The 20,133-nt window shown below is 36.4% G+C and overlaps 3 protein-coding genes across 3 annotated transcripts; all 3 read right to left on the bottom strand.

Moving 5' to 3' along the window:
• Positions 1–155: 155 nt before the first annotated feature.
• LOC107931112 (receptor-like protein Cf-9 homolog) lies at positions 156–1,311 on the bottom strand. Its single transcript, XM_041110672.1, has one exon. The coding sequence runs from the start codon at positions 1,160–1,162 to the stop codon at positions 668–670; it is 495 nt and encodes a 164-aa protein (XP_040966606.1). The 5' UTR covers positions 1,163–1,311; the 3' UTR covers positions 156–667.
• A 3,356-nt stretch (positions 1,312–4,667) lies between these two features.
• On the bottom strand, positions 4,668–7,272 carry LOC107931111 (receptor-like protein 9DC3). The gene has a single exon (XM_041110671.1). It carries the CDS (start codon positions 6,196–6,198, stop codon positions 4,870–4,872), a length of 1,329 nt encoding a protein of 442 aa, XP_040966605.1. The 5' UTR covers positions 6,199–7,272; the 3' UTR covers positions 4,668–4,869.
• A 9,253-nt stretch (positions 7,273–16,525) lies between these two features.
• Positions 16,526–17,281, bottom strand: LOC107944231 (putative receptor like protein 25). Its single transcript, XM_016878052.2, has one exon. It carries the CDS (start codon positions 17,279–17,281, stop codon positions 16,526–16,528), a length of 756 nt encoding a protein of 251 aa, XP_016733541.2.
• Positions 17,282–20,133: the final 2,852 nt, after the last annotated feature.

Below are 20,133 nucleotides of genomic sequence, written 5' to 3'. Positions count from 1 at the left end.
GAAATAAATATATATATAATAATAATATATAAATATAATATATAAATATAAAAATATATAAAATATTTAGAATATATATAATAAAATAGATATAATATATAAATAAATTGAATATAATATTTCAAGTGTGCGATTAAATCCTTCAGTGATATGGAGTCAAATGCTAGAAAATTCATTTCTAATAGATAATGCTGTGAAGGCGTTGGATACAAGAATTCCAATTATTTCGCTCATTGAATCATTGTCTAAGGCGAAATTTTGTAACACATTAGGGCATCCCATTAGTAAGCCGACGTGGGCCGATTCCCCCGATTCTGATAGAACTAAAAACTTCAAGGACTCAAGATTCCCTATCGACTCAGGCAATCCTCCACAAATATTTGCTTCTGAAATCATCAGTTGCTCCAAAGATGATAAATTTGTGAGTGAGACAGACAATTCTTGAAAGAAAGAATTTCCTGATAGATCTAAGTACTTTAAGGCCTGTAGATTATCAACTGAATCAATGAATTCTGTAGAGAAGGACATGCTCCACAGATCCAAATGTTCAAGATTGCTACTCCTGTTGAACTTCAAAGGATCAAGATTAAGGTTTTGGTTGCCTCCCAAGTTGAGGAGATTGAGGTTTGGCAAATCAAAAATGTTTTTTCGAAATTTTCCTTGCAAATCACAACCACCAAGACTGAGACCTTAGAAAAGAGGATAGATTCATGAAGACATGAGCATTAACAGAAGACATGTTGATTTCATCCAAAAACAGATGTCTGACCTCGGTTAGGTTGTGAACAAGTTCCTCCAGAGCATGTTTGTCAATTGTTAATTGCTCATAGTCATGAATCCAAGAGAGATCAAGTGAAACCAATTTTGACAGGCGGGAGACTTGGGATGGGACTTCTCCTACAAACCCTGTATTGGAAAGGTTGAGGTAGAATAGGCTTGTAAACTGACCGAATTCGGATGGAATTTTGGAAAGATTAAAATCATTGTAGGCAAGGTTGAGTTTGTGAAGGTGAGGGAGATGGAAGAGAGTGGTATTGGAAGGGAAGTTGCCATATAGCCAATTGCAGCTCAAGTCAAGGGAAATGACATGTGCATTTAGGTGGTCACAAGTGACCCCATCCCATGAGCAGCAATCTGTACCCTCCTTCCATGAATTTGTCATGGGATGAGATTTATCGCAAGACAGAGAAGCATACTCTGTTATGGAAAAAGAGTTCTTGAACTGGATTAGTGAAGAGCAGGAGTGAGATACTGACGAAGAAAAAGAAGCATAAAGATGGGGAAAGAAGAGGAATAGGGAGAGAAAGAGATAGGAGGCCATGTTATGTTTGTAGAGGAAGATGAAGGATAGGAATGGTATTTATAGGCAACAAATAATACCACAACATTAGTGTTACTGTCTTTTTTTCTTTTATATTGAAAAGCTATATATGGATATTGTTGAAAGGTCAACAAAGGTAGGAAGCAACTTGTTAAAAAGGTTGAGCAAGTTGCACCGAATGTTGAAAAGTTGAATGGGATAATTGCAATTTTGGTCCCTAATTTTTTAGGCCATTTGCAAGTTAGTCCCTGAACTTCAACTATAAATAGGCCTTTTCATTTTTCATTTCAACCATCCCAACCAATCTTTCTCTCTTAGTTTTATCTCTTCTCCCATTTGAGAATTCTTAAGGAATTCTATTTGTTTGTAATATTTTGGAGATAGTAAAGTTATCATCTGGTGTTAGTGCCCGAGGACGTAGGTATAATTTACCGAACCTCGTTAAAACTCTTATGTTCTTTTTGTCCTATTTTTCTTTCAATATTTGAGGGTATAATAGTAGTATTTAATTGTGCTATTAAATTACGTTAGAAGGAATATTCTGACTAAGGAAAGACTTGGTATTTAAGAGATCCTTGTGATCCACCTCTCTTCCCTGGGAATTGAACTTTGTGTGATTTTTTAGTACAATAATTTACACGCTTCCGACCCTATTGGAACAACAGATATTAGATTTTCAAAATTTTTGTATTTTTCACCATCATCAACAACCACTTCCTTTTTACCGTATATTTTTCATTCTTTAAATTGGATGCTTTTTTTTAAAGTAAAATCTTGTATTTTATTTGAACTCTCTAAACAACCAAAAAAATTAAGATTGATGAGATTAGAAAGTAAATTGACTTAATCTTCTTCCCTATAACACGTAAAGAATGTGAGTGTCTATTTACTTGCCTGTCAACCAAAGCTAATTAATGTGGAAATTATTTTCCACACAAAAGAACAAAATTGTGTTCTATTCACTACGCTTGAGGAAGAAGACTGCTGGAAATTTAATCCACCGATTCCATAAAAACGTGTTTACTTATATATATATATGTGTGTCTGTATATATTTATAACCTTATAATTCAAATCTAAAATCTCATTTGTTATAAATTTTGATAAATTTATTTGGGAATAGTTATTTTTCATTCGTTAATTATTTCTCTGTTAATCAAGTAAAAAAATTAAAACTAAAAAGACAATGATTTATTTGGCATTTTTTAACTTTACGAACAAAAAGTCATTTTAACTTTCCATATAATTTTTTTTTGTCTCTTTCAGCCTTGAAATTTGTATGATTTGTTAAATCATCCAAAAAAAATGATGAAAAAGTTAACATCTGTTAACTAACAAAATTGATTAGTGATCAACAACCACTTCCTTTTCACCATATATTTTTCATTCATAAAATTGATTACTTTTATTACCAAAATTTTGTATTTCGTTTGAATTCCCCAAAGAAGTAAAATAATTAACATTCATGAGATTACAAAGTCTTCTTCCCTATAACACCTCAAGTTTGGTCCCAAATTGTTTTCCACACAAAAGGATAAAGAGGAAGAAGACTGCTACAAATTTAACTATCAATTGTCTATTCACTATAACTCCACAAAAAAAGACTAAGACTATCAATTGTCTATTTACTAAGATTATCAATTGTCTATTGACTATACTTTACTCGACAAAAAAAGACTAAGACTATCAATTGTCTATTGATTACACTTTAACTTGATAAAAACAAAGACTAAGACTATCAGTTGTCTTTTGACTAAGACTATCAATTGTCTATTGACTATACTTTAACTCGACAAAAAAAGACTATCTATTGACTTCACACTTGCTGTTGCTTCCTCCTATCTCTCTCACCCAAACTTAATTTACGAGCAATGAGGAAATTTCGGACATTTGCGGCACAATGTACAATAATTCCACACCATTTGCAGTATTGACTACGTTTACTTGAGGGAGAACAAAGACATGAATGCTGGAAATTTTAACTAGTTTGTACCGTCAATGAAGCTACCTCAATTCCTGTAATTAGATTAATCTCATGGTTGCTGCAAGGTTTTGACAGTGTAATCGAATGTTAAATATGTTACTCTGCAATGCCATTGTAAATATTACTGTTAAATTTGTTGATTGATATATAGGTTTGGCACAAAATTAAGAATACACAGGCAGGTTGAACTATTCCATGTATGAACCTCTGCAACATAAATGCTTATGGCACAAAGGTTCAAACCATACCTTATGTTCTTGAATTCTCATCATCACATGCTTATAAATGCATCTAAAACTTACCTAATTGAATCTTTTTGTAACTCACAATGTTTTTTTTTTATGGTGAGCAGTATAAGGACATTAGATCCACCAATTTATGTTTGAATCCATTACATCATTCAGCACTGCTATGTACTATAATTTCCAAAAATCATGAAAGGAGACATCCTCCAATTTAAAGACAAGAAATGAGTTAAATAATCAAGAATGGCAGTGAATAAATATGGAAAAACAATCTATATTCAGTAATCAATTGATGTTGTTTTTGCCAAACTTTGAGAGGTGTTAGTTCATCTTGAATTAAGAAATTATGAATAATCTCTGAATGAAAATGAGCCCCTAACACCGTATTTCCCCAAAAATGTATTCTATTCAAACAACAATAACAAAAATTTTGTCGAGGCTGGAATAGCTCAGTTGGTTAGAGCGTGTGTCTGTTAACCACAAGGTCAAAGGTTCAAGCCCTCCTTCTAGCGTTTTACTTTTGGTTAAATTTCATCTTTGGTCCCTTTAAATTCCTTTTTGCTTTAATTTGATTGCTTTCTAGCGTTGCAAATTACACAACACTCTTAAAATGTCTTATTAAATTCTCACTTTTACTTTTACGACTTAATAAAATTAAATTTCTTAAATTATTGATAGATGTTTAGACATTATTACTGCCTTGATTCTTAAATCTTAAAATTTCAGACAAGTTTAAGCATTAAATATAAAAGTAGTTAAATTTCAATTAAGCCTACTTAATGGAAATTAGGGACATGGGATTTCACATCCACTTTGTTACCGAACTATGTTTACTCTAGAAATAAAAGGGAAAAAGAGACATGAATGCTTGAAATTCTAACTTTGTCTGCACCATCAACATCTTGATTTCCATGTTAGCTATAAACTTAACCTGTTAATTCGTTAGCTTGTTAAATATTTCATGAACATGCCATCACTGGGAATACACCATGCACAATGCTAAAGATAAAAGACATATGGTTAAATTGGTCAAGGCAAAACATTAGACACACTTGTAAAAAAATTATGAAAATACAATAGAGATTATTGAGACTGAATTCAAAGCCATGAAAGAAGACATAAACAACACCACCATACAAAATGTTATGCTCAAACAAACCATTACAGATAGTACGAAATGCAATAAAAGACAGAGGAATTGATACAATAATAACAACATACACATACCAATGCAACCCTTCACCATAGGCAAAATGGTCTACAATTAAAACAAGAAATTATGAAAATACAACACTAATTCTTGAACATCATTTGTAGTAATTAGATCCTTCTTCGTCTATTGTTGCGATTTCCTTTCTTTGACTTTCTTCTTCGCTTCTTCTCATGTTGGTTTTCAACCAAATTCACCAACCATCTCGGCTTACCAGTTTGGAAAACAACATATCCCATGGCCATTCCGAACACTACTCCGCATCCATAACCTATCAACACCACTTTCCAACCAGAAGCAATGTTTGATTTTGAGCCATCTTTTTCAAGCACATTTGGAGGGGCTGGCTCAATGATTTTGCAACCTTTCGAGACTGGAAACCCACATAGTCCCTTATTTCCTTCATATGAATCATTTCCAAATGTGTTGAATTGTTTTCCTTGAGGAATCTGACCATGGAGTTGATTTTCAGAAACATTTACGGACGAAAGAAATGGCAGATCTGCCAATCTATTTGGAATCGTCCCAGACAACCTGTTTGAAGATAGGTCCAACCATTCCAGACTTGTCAAATTCCCTATTGAGGTGGGGATACCACCATTAAGGTTATTATGAGAAAGGTTGAGCCCTTTCAGTAAGTTAAGCTTCCCAATAACCTTTGGAATCTCCCCTTCAAACTGATTGTTTGATAGATCAATGATCATCCACATGGTGAAAATTTTCAACAATTCCACATCTCGTCCTTTCAGAACAATTCCAATGGAATAGGTATAGAAGGCACTAACTCCCTGAACATACACCCCCATGTACGACACTGTACTACCAATCTTCTCTAGATTTATGATAGCCTTGAAGCTGTTGATGTATCTCACTGGTAGGGGTCCAGAAAAATAATTACTTGAGAGATCAAAAATTTGGATTTTAGAGAAAACAGGGCTAGACTTGGAGCTATTGACACACAAGGAACCATGCATATGATTTGACTTCAATACAAGAACTTGTAGCTGTGGAAGACTTCCCAACCAATGAGGAAATGTATCATTGATCTTGTTGTTACCAAGATCTTGCACTTCCAGACCATTACAATTAAGGATGGATGGTGTCAAAGGCCCTTCTAACAGATTTCCATTTAAGTTGAAATTACTCAATTGGCATCCCTTTGCAAATGTTGGAGGAACCGTCCCATAAAACTTGTTCTTCTTCAGATTCAAGAATTCAAGGCTGTCGCTCAAATTTCCTAAACATCGCGGAATTGTTCCACTCAAGTTATTGTGGGACAAATCAAGAATTTGAAGAGAAGTGACATTGCAGATTAAAGAAGAGACCTCTCCATTGAAACTATTATTTGAGATCAGAAAGGTATTGATTGACGAAGCTGGAATCGGAAGATTTCCACGGATCAAATTGGAGCTTAAGTCAAGACTGCAATATTCTTCCATGAAAATTGCTTAACTTCTGTCAAAGAGTTATAAGATACATTTAAGTAAGTCAAAGAGTCATTCCCCACCTCTTGCATCCACTGTGGAATCTTGCCTTCAATTCTGTTGTAAGAGAGGTCTAAGCTTCCCAAACTTTTAAGCCCTTTCAAAAAATGGGGGAATTCACTAAGATTGCAAGATGAAAAAAATAAGCCTGTAAGATTAGGCAATATATGGTTAACACTAGAAATGCTATTAGATGTTAAGGATAGGCTGTTATATGAAAGGCCAAGATAATTGAGATTTGAAAGGTTTGAGAACATGCTCAACTCTATGACACCATTAAAATTATTTGAGGATAAATAAGGTCGGTAAGATTGAGAAGTTGGGATATTGAAGATGGAAGAGGACCTTGAAGTTTATTATTTGCTATATCTAAATATTCTAGTGATTTGGATTGGAATTCTTTGATATGCCCACTGAATTGATTTTGAGAGAGTTCCACTACCTTTAAGGAGGGAGCAGTATACAACCATGACGGAAGTGTTCCATTGAGTAAATTGTCATATAAGTATAAATATTTTAGATTAGGAAAAGCGGCTACCTCATCTGGAATGGAACCTTCTAATGAATTTTGAGCTATATCCAAGAATTCAAGCTGCGTTAGGTTTGGAATTGATAATGGAATTTGTCCACTTAATTGGTTGTCTGACAAGTCTAAATGAGTGAGTTGCAAGAGGTTCCCCAATGATCTTGGAATTTGTCCACTCAATTGGTTGCCTCCTAAGTTGAGGAAATTGAAGTTTGGCAAATCAAAAATGTGTTTTTGGAATTTTCCTTGCAAATCACAATAAGCAAGACTGAGAGACCTTAGAGAAGAGGATAGATTCATAAAGACATGAGGATTAATAGAAGACATGTTGATTCTATTCAAAAACAGATGTCTGGCCTCGGTTAGGTTGTGAACAAGTCTCTCCAGAGCATGTTGGTCAATTGTAAATTGCTCAGAGTCATAATTCCAAGATGAGAGATCAAGTGAAACCAATTTTGACAGATGGGAGACTTGGGATGGGACCTCTCCTACAAAATTGGTATGAGAAAGGTTGAGATATACTAGATGGCAAGCCTCGATCCTTGCTGAAGAAACAAACTCAGAAGCAAGAACAGAAACACATGCAAATGGAAAACAAAAGAAATTGAGAGAGAGTATTTTGAATGAAAAGAGTTGATATTTTTCATTAACTCACCTTAAGGCATAATGCCATTACATATAATAGATAACAACAACAAAATGAACAAGTCTTTACCTAATGACATACCTAACACCACTACATTTACATTGGAAATTGTTAATCAGCTTGCTTAAGTTTCTTTGCTGATTTTTCAGTCAATCAATCAACAAAAGCACATCATAAGGTTTACCAACTTAGTTCAACATGAACTAGATTACAAAATAATAATTAAAATACAATCAAAACATAACAAGTAGTTAGGCAACTTCAAGCTCCAGTTTCTGCACTTCATAGCTCGACTGCTTGCTGCCACTTCTCCTTGCATGGCCACCTTTGAATGTCTTGCATGGGAACTAAATTCAACACTCCTCCTTAGTTTCCATGTTAGTGACACCTAATTGCCTTCTTAATTTAACAAATTTAGACACATTGAGTGCCTTTGTAAAGATATCAGCAATTTGCTCTTCTGAATTGCAATGAACCAGCTCGATTTCATGAGCTTTCTCCATCTCCCTTATGACATGTAGCTTGATGTTGAAGTGCTTTGTTCTACCATGAAAGATAGGATTCTTTGCAATTGCAACAGCAGATTTGTTGTCACAGTAAATCTCTGTTGCCTTTTCTTGATTTTGATTTAAATCAGCTAGGATTTTTCTAAGCCATATGGCTTGATTTACAGCAGATGCAGCAGCAACATATTCAGCTTCTGTTGTTGACTGTGCTACCAGACTTTGCTTTTTAGAACTCCAGCAAAACATGCCTGAGCCAAGACTAAAGGCATATCCAGATGTGCTTCTCATGTCATCACAAGATCCAGCCCAGTCACTATCAACATAGCCTATCAGCTTCATGTTTTCAGCCCTTTTGAACAATACACCATGATCAATGGTGCCTTTGATGTATCTAAGCACTCTTTTAGCTGCTTGAAAGTGCTGATCATTGCAGCAATTCATGTATCTGGATAGCACACTAACAGCAAACATGATATCGGGTCTTGTTGCAGTCAAATACAACAGACTACCAATGAGACTTTTGTACATAGTCTCGCAAATTGGTTCACCACTCCCTTGCCTCGAAAGCTTCACTCCAACAGCCATTGGTGTGCTTGTTGGCTTGCAGTTCTTCATAGAGAACTTATCCAGGATCTTCATAGTAAAAGAACTCTGACTAAGAAAGATTCCTTTTGCTGTTTGCTTCATTTCCATTCCAAGGAAGTAGTTCATTCTGCCTAAATCAGACATTTCAAACATTTCCATCATTTTTCTTTTGAAATCTTCCAGAATTCTTCTATCTCCTTCAGTCGCCAATAAATCATCAACATAGAGTGACAGGATAAGCTGAGTTTCAGCTTGGTTCTTTTTCACATACAGTGTTGGTTCACTGAGACTTCTCTCGAATTCCAAACTGAGCAAGTAAGAATCAATTCGAGCATACCAGGCTCGAGGAGCCTGTTTCAGGCCATACAAAGCCTTTTTCAGTCTGTACACCTTGTGTTCTTTGCCAGTGACCACAAATCCTTGAGGCTGTTCGATATAGATCTCTTCTTCCAGGAAACCATTTAGAAATGCAGACTTAACATCAAGCTGATGAATGGTCCACTGATGTTGAGCAGCCAAGGCAACTATCATTCTAACTGTGTCAAGCCTGGCTACTGGTGCAAATGTCTCCAGATAGTCCAGACCATACCTTTGGCTAAAACCTTTGACAATAAGCCTGGCTTTTAGCTTGTTCAGACTGCCATCTGTATTCTGTTTTGCTCGATAGACCCATTTTACTCCAATGGTCTTCTTTCCAGTAGGTTTATCAACTAGCTCACATGTCTGGTTCTTCTCAATCATGTTGATTTCATCGACCATAGCTAGTTTTCAGCCTTCATCTGCCTCAGCTTCTTCAAAACTGCTAGGTTCTGCTATTGCAACCTGTGCCCTTTCATAAATATCATCTAGGGGCCTTGTGCCTCTTACGGGCACATCATCAACATCCATTTCAGGTCCTAGCTGCTCAAGTTCAGCTTGATTTGGCACCAGGTCTTCTGAAGCAGCTTCTGGTTTATTCTTTTCCCAATTCCAGCAAGCCTTCTCATCGAAGATGACATCTCTGCTCACTTGAACTATGTTTGTCAAAGGATCCAGCACCCTGTAGCCCTTCTTAACTGAGCTATAGCCTACTAGAACACCTGGTTGAGCCCTTTCAGAGAGCTTATCTCTCTTTGCTGCTGGCATTTGTGCATAACACAGGCAACCAAACACCTTCAGATGTGCCAAGGAAGGCTTGAAACCAGACCAAGCCTCGAAAGGTTTTTTGGATGCAAGAGCTTTGGTAGGAAGCCTATTTTGAAGGTAGACAGCAGTGTTTACTGCCTCAGCCCACATGGTCTTGGGCAGTTTCTTCTCAAACAGCAGGCACCTGGCCATATCCATCAAGCTTCTGTTCTTTCTTTCTGATACCCCATTTTGCTGAGGTGTGTAGACATTTGTAAGCTGGTGTTTGATACCAGCATCATTGCAAATGGCTTGAAACTGAACTGAAGTGTACTCAGTGCCATTGTCTGATCTTATCGATTTCAGCTTGCAACCTGTTTCTGTTTCTACAGCAGTTTTAAACTTCACAAACACTTGAGCTACCTCAGACTTGTGTTTTAAGAAGAAAATCCAGCAAAACCTTGTAAAATCATCAATGAAGAGGATGAAATACCTATTTTTGCTGAGTGATTCAGTCCTCATCGGGCCACATACATCAGAGTGTACCAGCTGCAGTTTTTCAGTAGCTCTCCAAGCTGAATTTGTAGGAAATGGCAATCTTTCCTGTTTCCCCATCTGGCAAACTTCACACACATCATCATGCTCCACTGAGCTAGTAAAGTTATCTGCCAAGCCTTCTTTGGCCATTCGAGCTAATGATCTGAAGTTGGCATGCCCAAGCCTTTGATGCCAAAGCTTGGAATCATCAACAGAGGCTGTATATGCAGACTTTGAGTCATTTGGCCAGTGTACCTCAAAGCATTTGTCAGTCATTGTGACTGTCATAAGGCTTGATCCACTTGGATCAGCAATGTGGCACTGTTTGTTCTTGAACACAACAGAATAGCCTTTCTCGAGCAATTGAGCTATGCTAAGAAGGTTTCTGTCGATTTCTGGCACTAACAGCACATTTGGAATGATCTTGTTGCCTGTGGGGGTACATATCAGCACCTCTCCTCTTCCTTCAGCCCTTATGAACTGACCATTTCCAACCTTGACCTTGGTTTTGCAACTTCTATCCAAGGTTTTAAATAAGGAGGCATTTGGTGACATGTGGTTAGTGCAACCACTGTCCAATAGCCAGCCTTTTGAGCATTTCTTCTTAGCAGCTAAGCAAGAAACAGCAAAGACCTGCTCTTCTTGATCACTACTGTCCTCAGCTACTCGAGCTTCAACCTTTGGTTGTTGAAATTGGTTCTGCCTTGGCTTGGTTCTATTTTTGCAAACCCTTTCAACATGGCCTTTCTTCTTGCAGTATTGGCATACTGCATCTGGCCTGAAGCAGCATCTGTCTTCTGGATGACCTGACCTCTTGCAATGTCTGCAGGGCTGGTCATTGCTCCTTGCAGTATCAGGCTTAGGCCTGCTTTTCCAAGGCTTTTTACCTCTTGGAGCATTGATGCTCGAGGCTTCTTTGGCCTTGGCATTGAATGCACCTTCCTGGTGGTCTTCAGCTCTGCTAGCTCTTCTTTGTTCCTGAGCATAGAAAGTGTTGATTAGCTCAGTCAAAGAGATGGTAGCAAGGTCTCTTGAGTCCTCAAGAGAGGATATCTTGGCCTCATATCTCTCAGGCAAAGTGGAGAGAACTTTCTCTACTATCCTTGCCTCATCAAAGTGCTCACCAAGGAGCCTTATACTGTTAACCACTGCCATGATTCTGTCTGCATACTGCTTCACTGTTTCTTCTTCCTTTATTTTCAGGTTCTCGAAATCCCTTCTCAAATTCAACAGCTGCTGTTGCCTTGTTCTCTCAGTGCCTTGAAACTCCTCCTTAAGCTTATCCCAGGCCTGTTTTGGAGTCTCACAGGCCATAATTCTGGTGAAGATGACATCTGACACACAGTTCTGGATGCAGGACATGGCTTTGTGCCTTTTGGTCCTCTCATCAGCATGTTGCCTGATCTGAGCTACTGTGGGATTAGCCCTCAGTGGTGCTGGCTCAGCATCTGTGTTGACAACTTCCCACAGATCAAAGGCCTGAAGGTAAGTCTTCATCTTGACCAGCCATATGTGGAAGCCCTCTCCATTGAAGACTGGTGGGGCTGCTGGTGAAAAACTTGAGGAAGACATTCAGCTTTCTTAGTTTGATAAAAAACAGGTCCACTAAGAATGAAGCTCTAGATACCAATTGTTGGTGCAAGAGGCAGCAACAGACTGTTTTCAATCTTGCTTGTATGGCAAGCCTCGATCCTTGCTGAAGAAACAAACTCAGAAGCAAGAACAGAAACACATGCAAATGGAAAACAAAAGAAATTGAGAGAGAGTATTTTGAATGAAAAGAGCTGATATTTTTCATTAACTCACCTTAAGGCATAATGCCATTACATATAATAGATAACAACAACAAAATGAACAAGTCTTTACCTAATGACATACCTAACACCACTACATTTACATTGGAAATTGTTAATCAGCTTGCTTAAGTTTCTTTGCTGATTTTTCAGTCAATCAATCAACAAAAGCACATCATAAGGTTTACCAACTTAGTTCAACATGAACTAGATTACAAAATAATAATTAAAATACAATCAAAACATAACAAGTAGTTAGGCAACTTCAAGCTCCAGTTTCTGCACTTCATAGCTCGACTGCTTGCTGCCACTTCTCCTTGCATGGCCACCTTTGAATGTTTTGCATGGGAACTAAATTCAACAGTAGGCAAGGTTGAGTTTTTGAATGTGAGGAAGAAGGACGAGAGTGGTATTGGAAAGGAAGTTGCCATATAGCCAACTGCAGCTCAAGTCAAGGGCAATAACATGAGCATTTAGGTGGTCACAAGTGACCCCATCCCATGAGCAGCAATCTGTACCCTCCTCCCGTGAATTTGTCTTGGGATAAGATTTAAGGCCAGCAATATCATCGCAATGCCAAGAAACATACTTTGTTATGGAAAAAGAGTTCTTAAACTGGATTAGTGAAGACCAGGAATGAGATCTTGAAGAAGAAGCATAAAGATGGGGAAAGAAGAAAAATAGGCAAAGAAAGAGATAGGAGGCTATGTTATGTTTGTAGAGTAAGATGAAGGATAGGAATGGTATTTATAGGCAACAAATAATACAGTCTTTTTTGCTTTTACATTGAAAAGCTATGGATATTAGATGTTCAAATTTTTTGTATTTTTCACAATCATCAGCAACCACTTCCTTTTTACCATATATTTTTCATTCTTAAAACTGGATGCTTTTAAATTTAAAAAAAAATTCAAAAAAAACTAGATGCTTTCTTTTTAGTAAAATCTTGTATTTCATTTGAGCTCCCTAAACAACTAAAAAAAATTAAGATTGATAGATTATAAAGTAGATTGACTTAGGGCGGGTTTAGATGGGCGATTGGGTGTAGTGTGGTGCATTTAGCTTACTTTTTATTTCACGCTACAATATAGCTACAGTATCTAATCTCACCGCCATCGCTATTTTTACACTAACCGCAGGGAAACGCACCGCCAATCCAAACTCACCTTTAATCTTCTTCCCTATAACACATAAAGAATATGTGTATCTCACTTGACTGTCAACCAAAGCTAATTAATGTGGAAATTATTTTTCACACAAAAGAATAAAATTGTGCTCTATTCACTACGTTTGAGGAAGAAGACTGCTAAAAATTTAATCCACATATTCCATAAGTGTATACTTATATATATAACCTCATAATTCAAATCCAAAATCTTATTTATTGTAATAAATTTATTTGGGAATAGTTATTTTTCATTTGTTAATTATTTCTCTTTTAATCAAGTAAAAAAAATTAAAACCAAAAATACATAATGATTTATTTGGTATTTTTTAACTTTACAAATAAAAAGTCATTTTAGCTTTTCATTTATTTATTTATTTATTTATTTATTTATTTCTTTGTCTCTTTGTCTCTTTTAGCCTTGAAACTTGTACGGTTTGTTAAATCATCCAAAAAAATGGTGAAAAAATTAACATTTGTTAACTAACAAAACTAGCACCTATGCGGCTGATGTTGACCGTTAATAGTTGATGGTAACACCTACGTGACTGTTAATAGATATTACACCAACACTATTTGTTGACGTGACAATGCCATATGATCAATAATTGCTAACATGGTAGCACCACGCCATCACCCATTGGTGACATATTAACCTTTGAGTTCAACTCAAATTACTCTTTCCTTAGTTATAAATTAAGAGTATAACTAATTTTGATGGGAATGGTTACTTTCATTAACTCAATTTAAAGGATTTAAAGTTTAGTCCTATTACAGAATTCACATGCAATATGGGACATTTACATTATGCAGAATTCAACACATATATAGGAATTTTTGTATTTTCATAATCATCGTGTTGTTAGTAATCAACAACCACTTCCTTTTCATCATATATTTTTCATTCAAAAAATTGATTACCTTTTTTTACCAAAATTTTGTATTTCATTTTGAACTCCCCAAAAAAATAAAATAATTAACATTCATGAGATTACAAAGTCTTATTCCTTATAACAGGACAAGTTTGGTCCCAAATTATCTTCCACACAAAAGAATAAAGAGGAAGAAGACTGCTACAAATTTAACTACCGATTGTCTATTGACAATTGTCTATTGACCATACTTTAGGGCCGCAAAAAAAGACTAAGACTATCAATTGTCTATTGACTTCACACTTGCTGTTGCTTCCTCCTATCTCTCTCACCCAATCTTAATTTACAAGCAATGTGGAAATTTCGGACATTTGCCCCACAATGTACACTACTTCCACACCATTTGCAGTATTCACTACGTTTACTTGAGGGAAAACAAAGACATGAATGCTGGAAATTTTAACTAGTTTGTACGGTCACTGAAGGTACCTCAATGCCATTAAGGATATCAATTCCTGTAATTGGATTAATCTCATCGTTGCTGCAATATTTTGACAGTATAATCGAACGTTAAATATGTTACTCTGCAATGCTATTGTAAATATTACTGTTAAATTTGTTGATAGATATATAGGTGTGGCACAAAATTAAGAATACACAAAGGCAAGTTGAATTATTCCATGTGTGAACTTCTGCAACATAAATGCATATGGCACAAAGGCTCAAACCATACCTTATGTTCATGAATTCTCATCATCACATGTTTATAAATGCAACTCAAACTTGAATAATTGAAATTCTTTTGTAATTCTAAATGTATTTTTTTTATGGTGGGCAGTATAATGTTTACTAAAAATTGAAATTCAAGAAAGAAGACATACATAGTTGCACCCTACAAGATGTTACACTCGAACTAAACCCTTACAAATAGTACGAAATGCAATGAAATACAGAGGAATTGGTACAATCATAAAAACAGACACATACCAATGCAACTTTTCACCATAGGAAAAACATTCTGACAGACTACTAAACCAGAAATTATGAAGACACAGCAGAAATGCTTTAACTTCATTTGCACCAACTAGATCCTTCTTCATCCATTGATGCGATTGCTTTATTTTGGCTTTCTTCTTCGCCTCTTCTCATGTTGGTCTTCAACCAAATTCACAAACCTTTTCGCCTTACCGGTTTGGAAAACAGCACATCCCATGGCCATTCCAAACACTACCCCGCATCCATAACCTATCAACAGTACTTTCCAACCAAAAGCAATGTTTGCTTTTGAGCCATCCTTTTCCAGCACATTTGGAGGTGGTGTCTCATTGATGCTGCAGCCTTTGGAGACTGGAAACCCACATAGTCTCTGCTTCCTTTATATGAATTGTATCCAAATGTGTTGAACTGTTTGCCTTGAGGAATCTGACCATGGAGTTGATTTTCAGAAACGTTTAAGAAGAAAAGAAAAGCCAGATCTGCCAATATCTCTGGAATTAACTCAGTTCAAAAGACTATATAACTCGTAAAGTTTGGTCCAAGAGTAGCAGCGTCTATTGACTTCAACTCTTGCTATTACGTCAAGAAGAAAGACTGCTACAATTCTATCATCTTTAAACCAGCAATTTAAAAGCAATAAGGGCATCAGATCCACCAATTTATGTTTGAATTCATTCATCATGCAGGTCTGCTATGTTCTATTATTGGAAAAAATCTTGAAAGGAGATAACCTCAAATTTAAAGACAACAAATGAGAAAGAACATGCACCAACAAAGAATCGATTATTGTTTTGTATTTGGTAAATACAATTTGAGTTAAATAATCAAGAATGGTAGTGAATAAATAAGGAAATACAATGTAGATTCAGAACCACAATAAATCATATTAAGCTCATGAGTTTAAAATATATATCTCTGCAGCTTGATTGTCTTGTTAGCTATAAACATAACCTGTTAATTCCATCATTAATACCATTAGATATATTTCGATGGGGGAGATTTTTTAGTAGGAAAACAGTTGAAGTCATTCAAAAAGACATAAATAGCTACAACTATGTAAGAGTACATTGAGAATAGATCTTTACAGGTTATTGAAATACTATACTAAAAGATAAAGACATATAGCTAAACGTTAGACACACCATAAAAATATATATATGAAAATACAACAGAAATGCTTGAACATCATTTGCTCTGCCTAATCCTTCTTCCTCCATTGCTGCGATTCCTGGTCATTGGCTCTCTTCTCTGCCTCTTCTGAATATGATCTTCAACCAAACTCACTATCCACTTTGGCTTACCAGTTTGGAAAATAACATATCCCACGCCCAATCCTAACACCACTCCACATCCATAACCCAATAACCCTACTTTCCACCCAAAATCAATGTTTCATTTTGATCCACCTTCTTCTGATAAGTTTGAAGGTAGTGGTAGCTCATTATTGTTGCAATCACTTGACAATGGAAAACCATGTAATCCTTTGTTGCCTTCATAGGAAGTATTTTCAAAGGTATTGAATTGTTTTCCTTGAGGGATGCACCCAACCAATTCATTCATTGAAAGGTTTAACATAGAAAGAGCCATCAAATTTAGCAGTTCTCTTGCAATCCTTCCTCCCAGCTTGTTTGGAAACTATGTAATTCTTTGACTTTTTTCTTCGCCTCTTCTCATTTTGGTTTTCAACCAAATTCACCAACCATTTCTGCTTACCAGTTTGGGAAACAACATATCCCACCGACATTCCGAGCAGTATTCCGCATCCATAACCTATCAACACCACTTTCCAACCAAAAGCAATATTTGATTTTGAGCCATCTTTTTCAAGCACATTTGGAGGGGCTGGCTCAATGATGTTGCAAACTTTCGAGACCGGAAACCCGCATAGTCCCTTATTTCCTTCATATGAATCATTTCCAAATCTGTTGTATTGTTTTCCTTGAGGAATCTGACCATGGAGTTGATTTTCAGAAACATTTATGGACGAAAGAAATGGAAGATCTGCCAATCTATTTGGAATCGTCCCAGACAACCTGTTTGAAGATAGGTCCAACCATTCAAGACTTGTCAAATTCCCTACTGATGTGGGGATCCTACCATTAAGGTTATTATGAGAAAGGTTAAGCCCTTTCAGTAAGTTAAGCTTCCCAATAACCTTTGGAATCTCTCCTTCAAACTGATTGTTTGAGAGATCAATGATCATCCACATGGTGAAAATTTTTTCCAATTCCATATAGGTTCCTTTCATAATAATTCCGATGGAATAGGTATAGAATCCACTATGGATAGAAGCATACTTCAAGCCCATGTATGACCTTGCACTACCATTTTTCTTGAGATTTATGATAGCCTTGAAGTTGTTGATGTATCTCACAGGTAGTGGCTCAATGATGTTGCACAAATATCTCAATTTGATTTGATTATAATCAATTTGATTAGATTCTAATTAAACTGATTTAAAGGCACCTTTAATGCAGATTTGTATCTTTATTCATGAAAATTTTAAAAATTTCTTTATATTGAATGCCTATAAAAGTCTCAAGAATTCTTGAGAATTTTTTCCAAAATTATTGCTGCAGTCTCCATATAACCAACCCTTTTACTGCTAACTTGTAAAAAAATTATGAAAATACAACAGAGATCATTGAGGCATTTGGTTCTCCTTTAGCGAGCAGTAGCAAAGATTATTGAGACTAAGTTCAAAGTCATGAAAGAAGATATAAACAACAGCACCATACAAAATGTTACACTCAAACAAACCATTACAGATAGTACGAAATGCAATGAAAGACGGAGGAATTGGTACAATAATAAAGACAGACAGATACCAATGCAACCCTTAACCATAGGCAAATACAACACTAATTCTTGAACATCATTTGCAGTAATTAGATCCTTCTTCGTCTATTGCTGCGATTGCCTTTCTTTGACATTCTTCTTCGCCTCTTCTCATGTTGGCTTTCAACCAAATTCACCAACCATTTTGGCTTACCGATTTGGAAAACAACATATCCCACCGACATTCCGAGCACTATTCCGTATCTATAACCTATCAACACCACTTTCCAACCACAAGCAATGTTTGATTTTGAGCCATCCTTTTCAAGCACATTTGGAGGTGCTAGCTCAATGATGTTACAACCTTTCGAGACCGGAAACCCACATAGCTCCTTATTGTTAACATTAATGGAAGACAATTAATAATGGTTGCCATTAACATTAATGGGAGACAATCAATAATGACAACCACCAACTTTGGAAAAGTGGCAAGGGATAATTTTTTTTGGTCCTTGAGATAATGGGCTATTTATTGTTTGGTCCTTGAACCTCAACTATAAATAGGCCTTCTCATTTCTCATTTCAATTCATCCCAACCAATCTTTCTCTCTTAGTTTTCTTTTTCTCCCATTTGATAATTCTTAAGGAATTCTATTTGTTTGTAATACTTTGAAGATAGTAAAGTTATCATCTGGTGTTAGTGCCCGAGGACGTAAGTATAATTTACCGAACCTCGTTAAAACTCTTGTGTTCTTTCTTGTCCTATTTTTCTTTCAATATTTGAGGGTATAATAGTAATATTTAATTGTGCTATTAAATTACCATAGAAGGGATATTCTGTCTAAGGAAAGACTTGGTATTTAAGAGATCCATGTGATCCACCTCTCTTCCCAGGGAATTGAACTTTGTGTGATTTTTTAGTACAATAATTTACATGCTTCCGACCCTATTGGAACAACAAGTGGTATCAAGAGCCGAAGGTTAATAGTAGTATGCTCTGTGGTTGCAGTTTGAACTGATCTTCCATATCAGAAAAGATTTCCTTAGGTATATTGAAAGATTATGGAGAAAACAGTCGGTGTAGGAGCTTCAACATCGTTCATGTGGACAAGACCGACAATTGCAAATGCAAGATTGGCCGTGGAGATCCTTGATGGCACGGGCCATTTTGGTATGTGGCAAAGTGAGGTTCTAGATGCCCTTTTTCAGCAGGGTCTAGACATTGCCATTGATAAAGAGAAACCAGATGATGTACAGGAGAAAGATTGGAAGGCGATCAATCGGTTGGCATGTGGCACAATTCGATCATGCCTTTCTCGAGAGCAGAGGTATGCTTTTTCAAAGGAGACTTCTGCAAATAAGTTGTGGGTGGCACTTGAAGAAAAATTTTTGAAGAAAAACAGTCAAAATAAGCTCCACTTGAAGAAAAGACTGTTTCGCTTCACATACGTCCCAAGTACCACAATGAATGATCACATCACCAAATTTAATCAGTTAGTCACTGATTTGCTGAATATGGATGAGACATTCAAAGATGAAGATTTGGCTTTGATGCTGTTGGGGTCACTTCCTAAGGAGTTTGAGTTCCTAGAAACTACTCTACTTCATGGCAGGAGTGATATATCTCTGAGCGAAGTCTGTGCGGCCTTATATAGTTATGAACAGAGAAAGAAGGACAAACAGAAAAACTCAATCAGAGATACAGAAGCTTTAGTAGTCCGAGGTCGTTCATACACTCGGAAGAAAACTCAAAAGGGGAGATCAAATTCAAAGTCCAGACTCGGGAAAGATGAATGTGCTTTTTGTCATGAGAAAGGCCACTGGAAGAAAAATTGTCCAAAGCTGAAGAATAAGGGAAAAGCTGCTGTAGATGCTTGTGTTGCTAAGCATGATACTAGTGACTCTGAACTATCACTGGTTGCATCATCATCGTCGTTCCATTCAGATGAGTGGATATTGGATTCGGGTTGTACCTATCATATGTCCCCTAACCGGGAGTGGTTCTCTGATTTAGTAGAACTAAATGGAGGAGTTGTTTATATGGGCAATGACAATGCCTGTAAAACTGTTGGGATAGGTTCAATCCAATTAAAGAATAAAGATGGATCAACCAGAGTTCTTACTGATGTTCGGTACGTGCCCAGTTTGAAGAAAAATCTCATCTCATTGGGAGCCTTGAAATCCAATGGTTCAGTTGTTACTATGAGAGATGGGGTTTTGAAAGTGACATCTGGCGCACTTGTGATATTGAAGGGCATCAGGAAAAATAACTTGTATTACTACCAAGGTAGTACAGTTATTGGAGCAGTCGCTGCAGCTTCCGGCAATAAAGAATTGGACTCAATACAGTTGTGGCATATGAAGTTGGGACATGCCAGCGAA

The sequence above is a fragment of the Gossypium hirsutum genome, chromosome A04 (genome assembly GCF_007990345.1).
Source record: "Gossypium hirsutum isolate 1008001.06 chromosome A04, Gossypium_hirsutum_v2.1, whole genome shotgun sequence".
NCBI classification, from domain to species: Eukaryota; Viridiplantae; Streptophyta; class Magnoliopsida; order Malvales; family Malvaceae; genus Gossypium; species Gossypium hirsutum.
The sequence above is the reverse complement of the archived record's forward strand: the minus strand, read 5'-3'. Positions and strand labels throughout refer to the sequence as shown.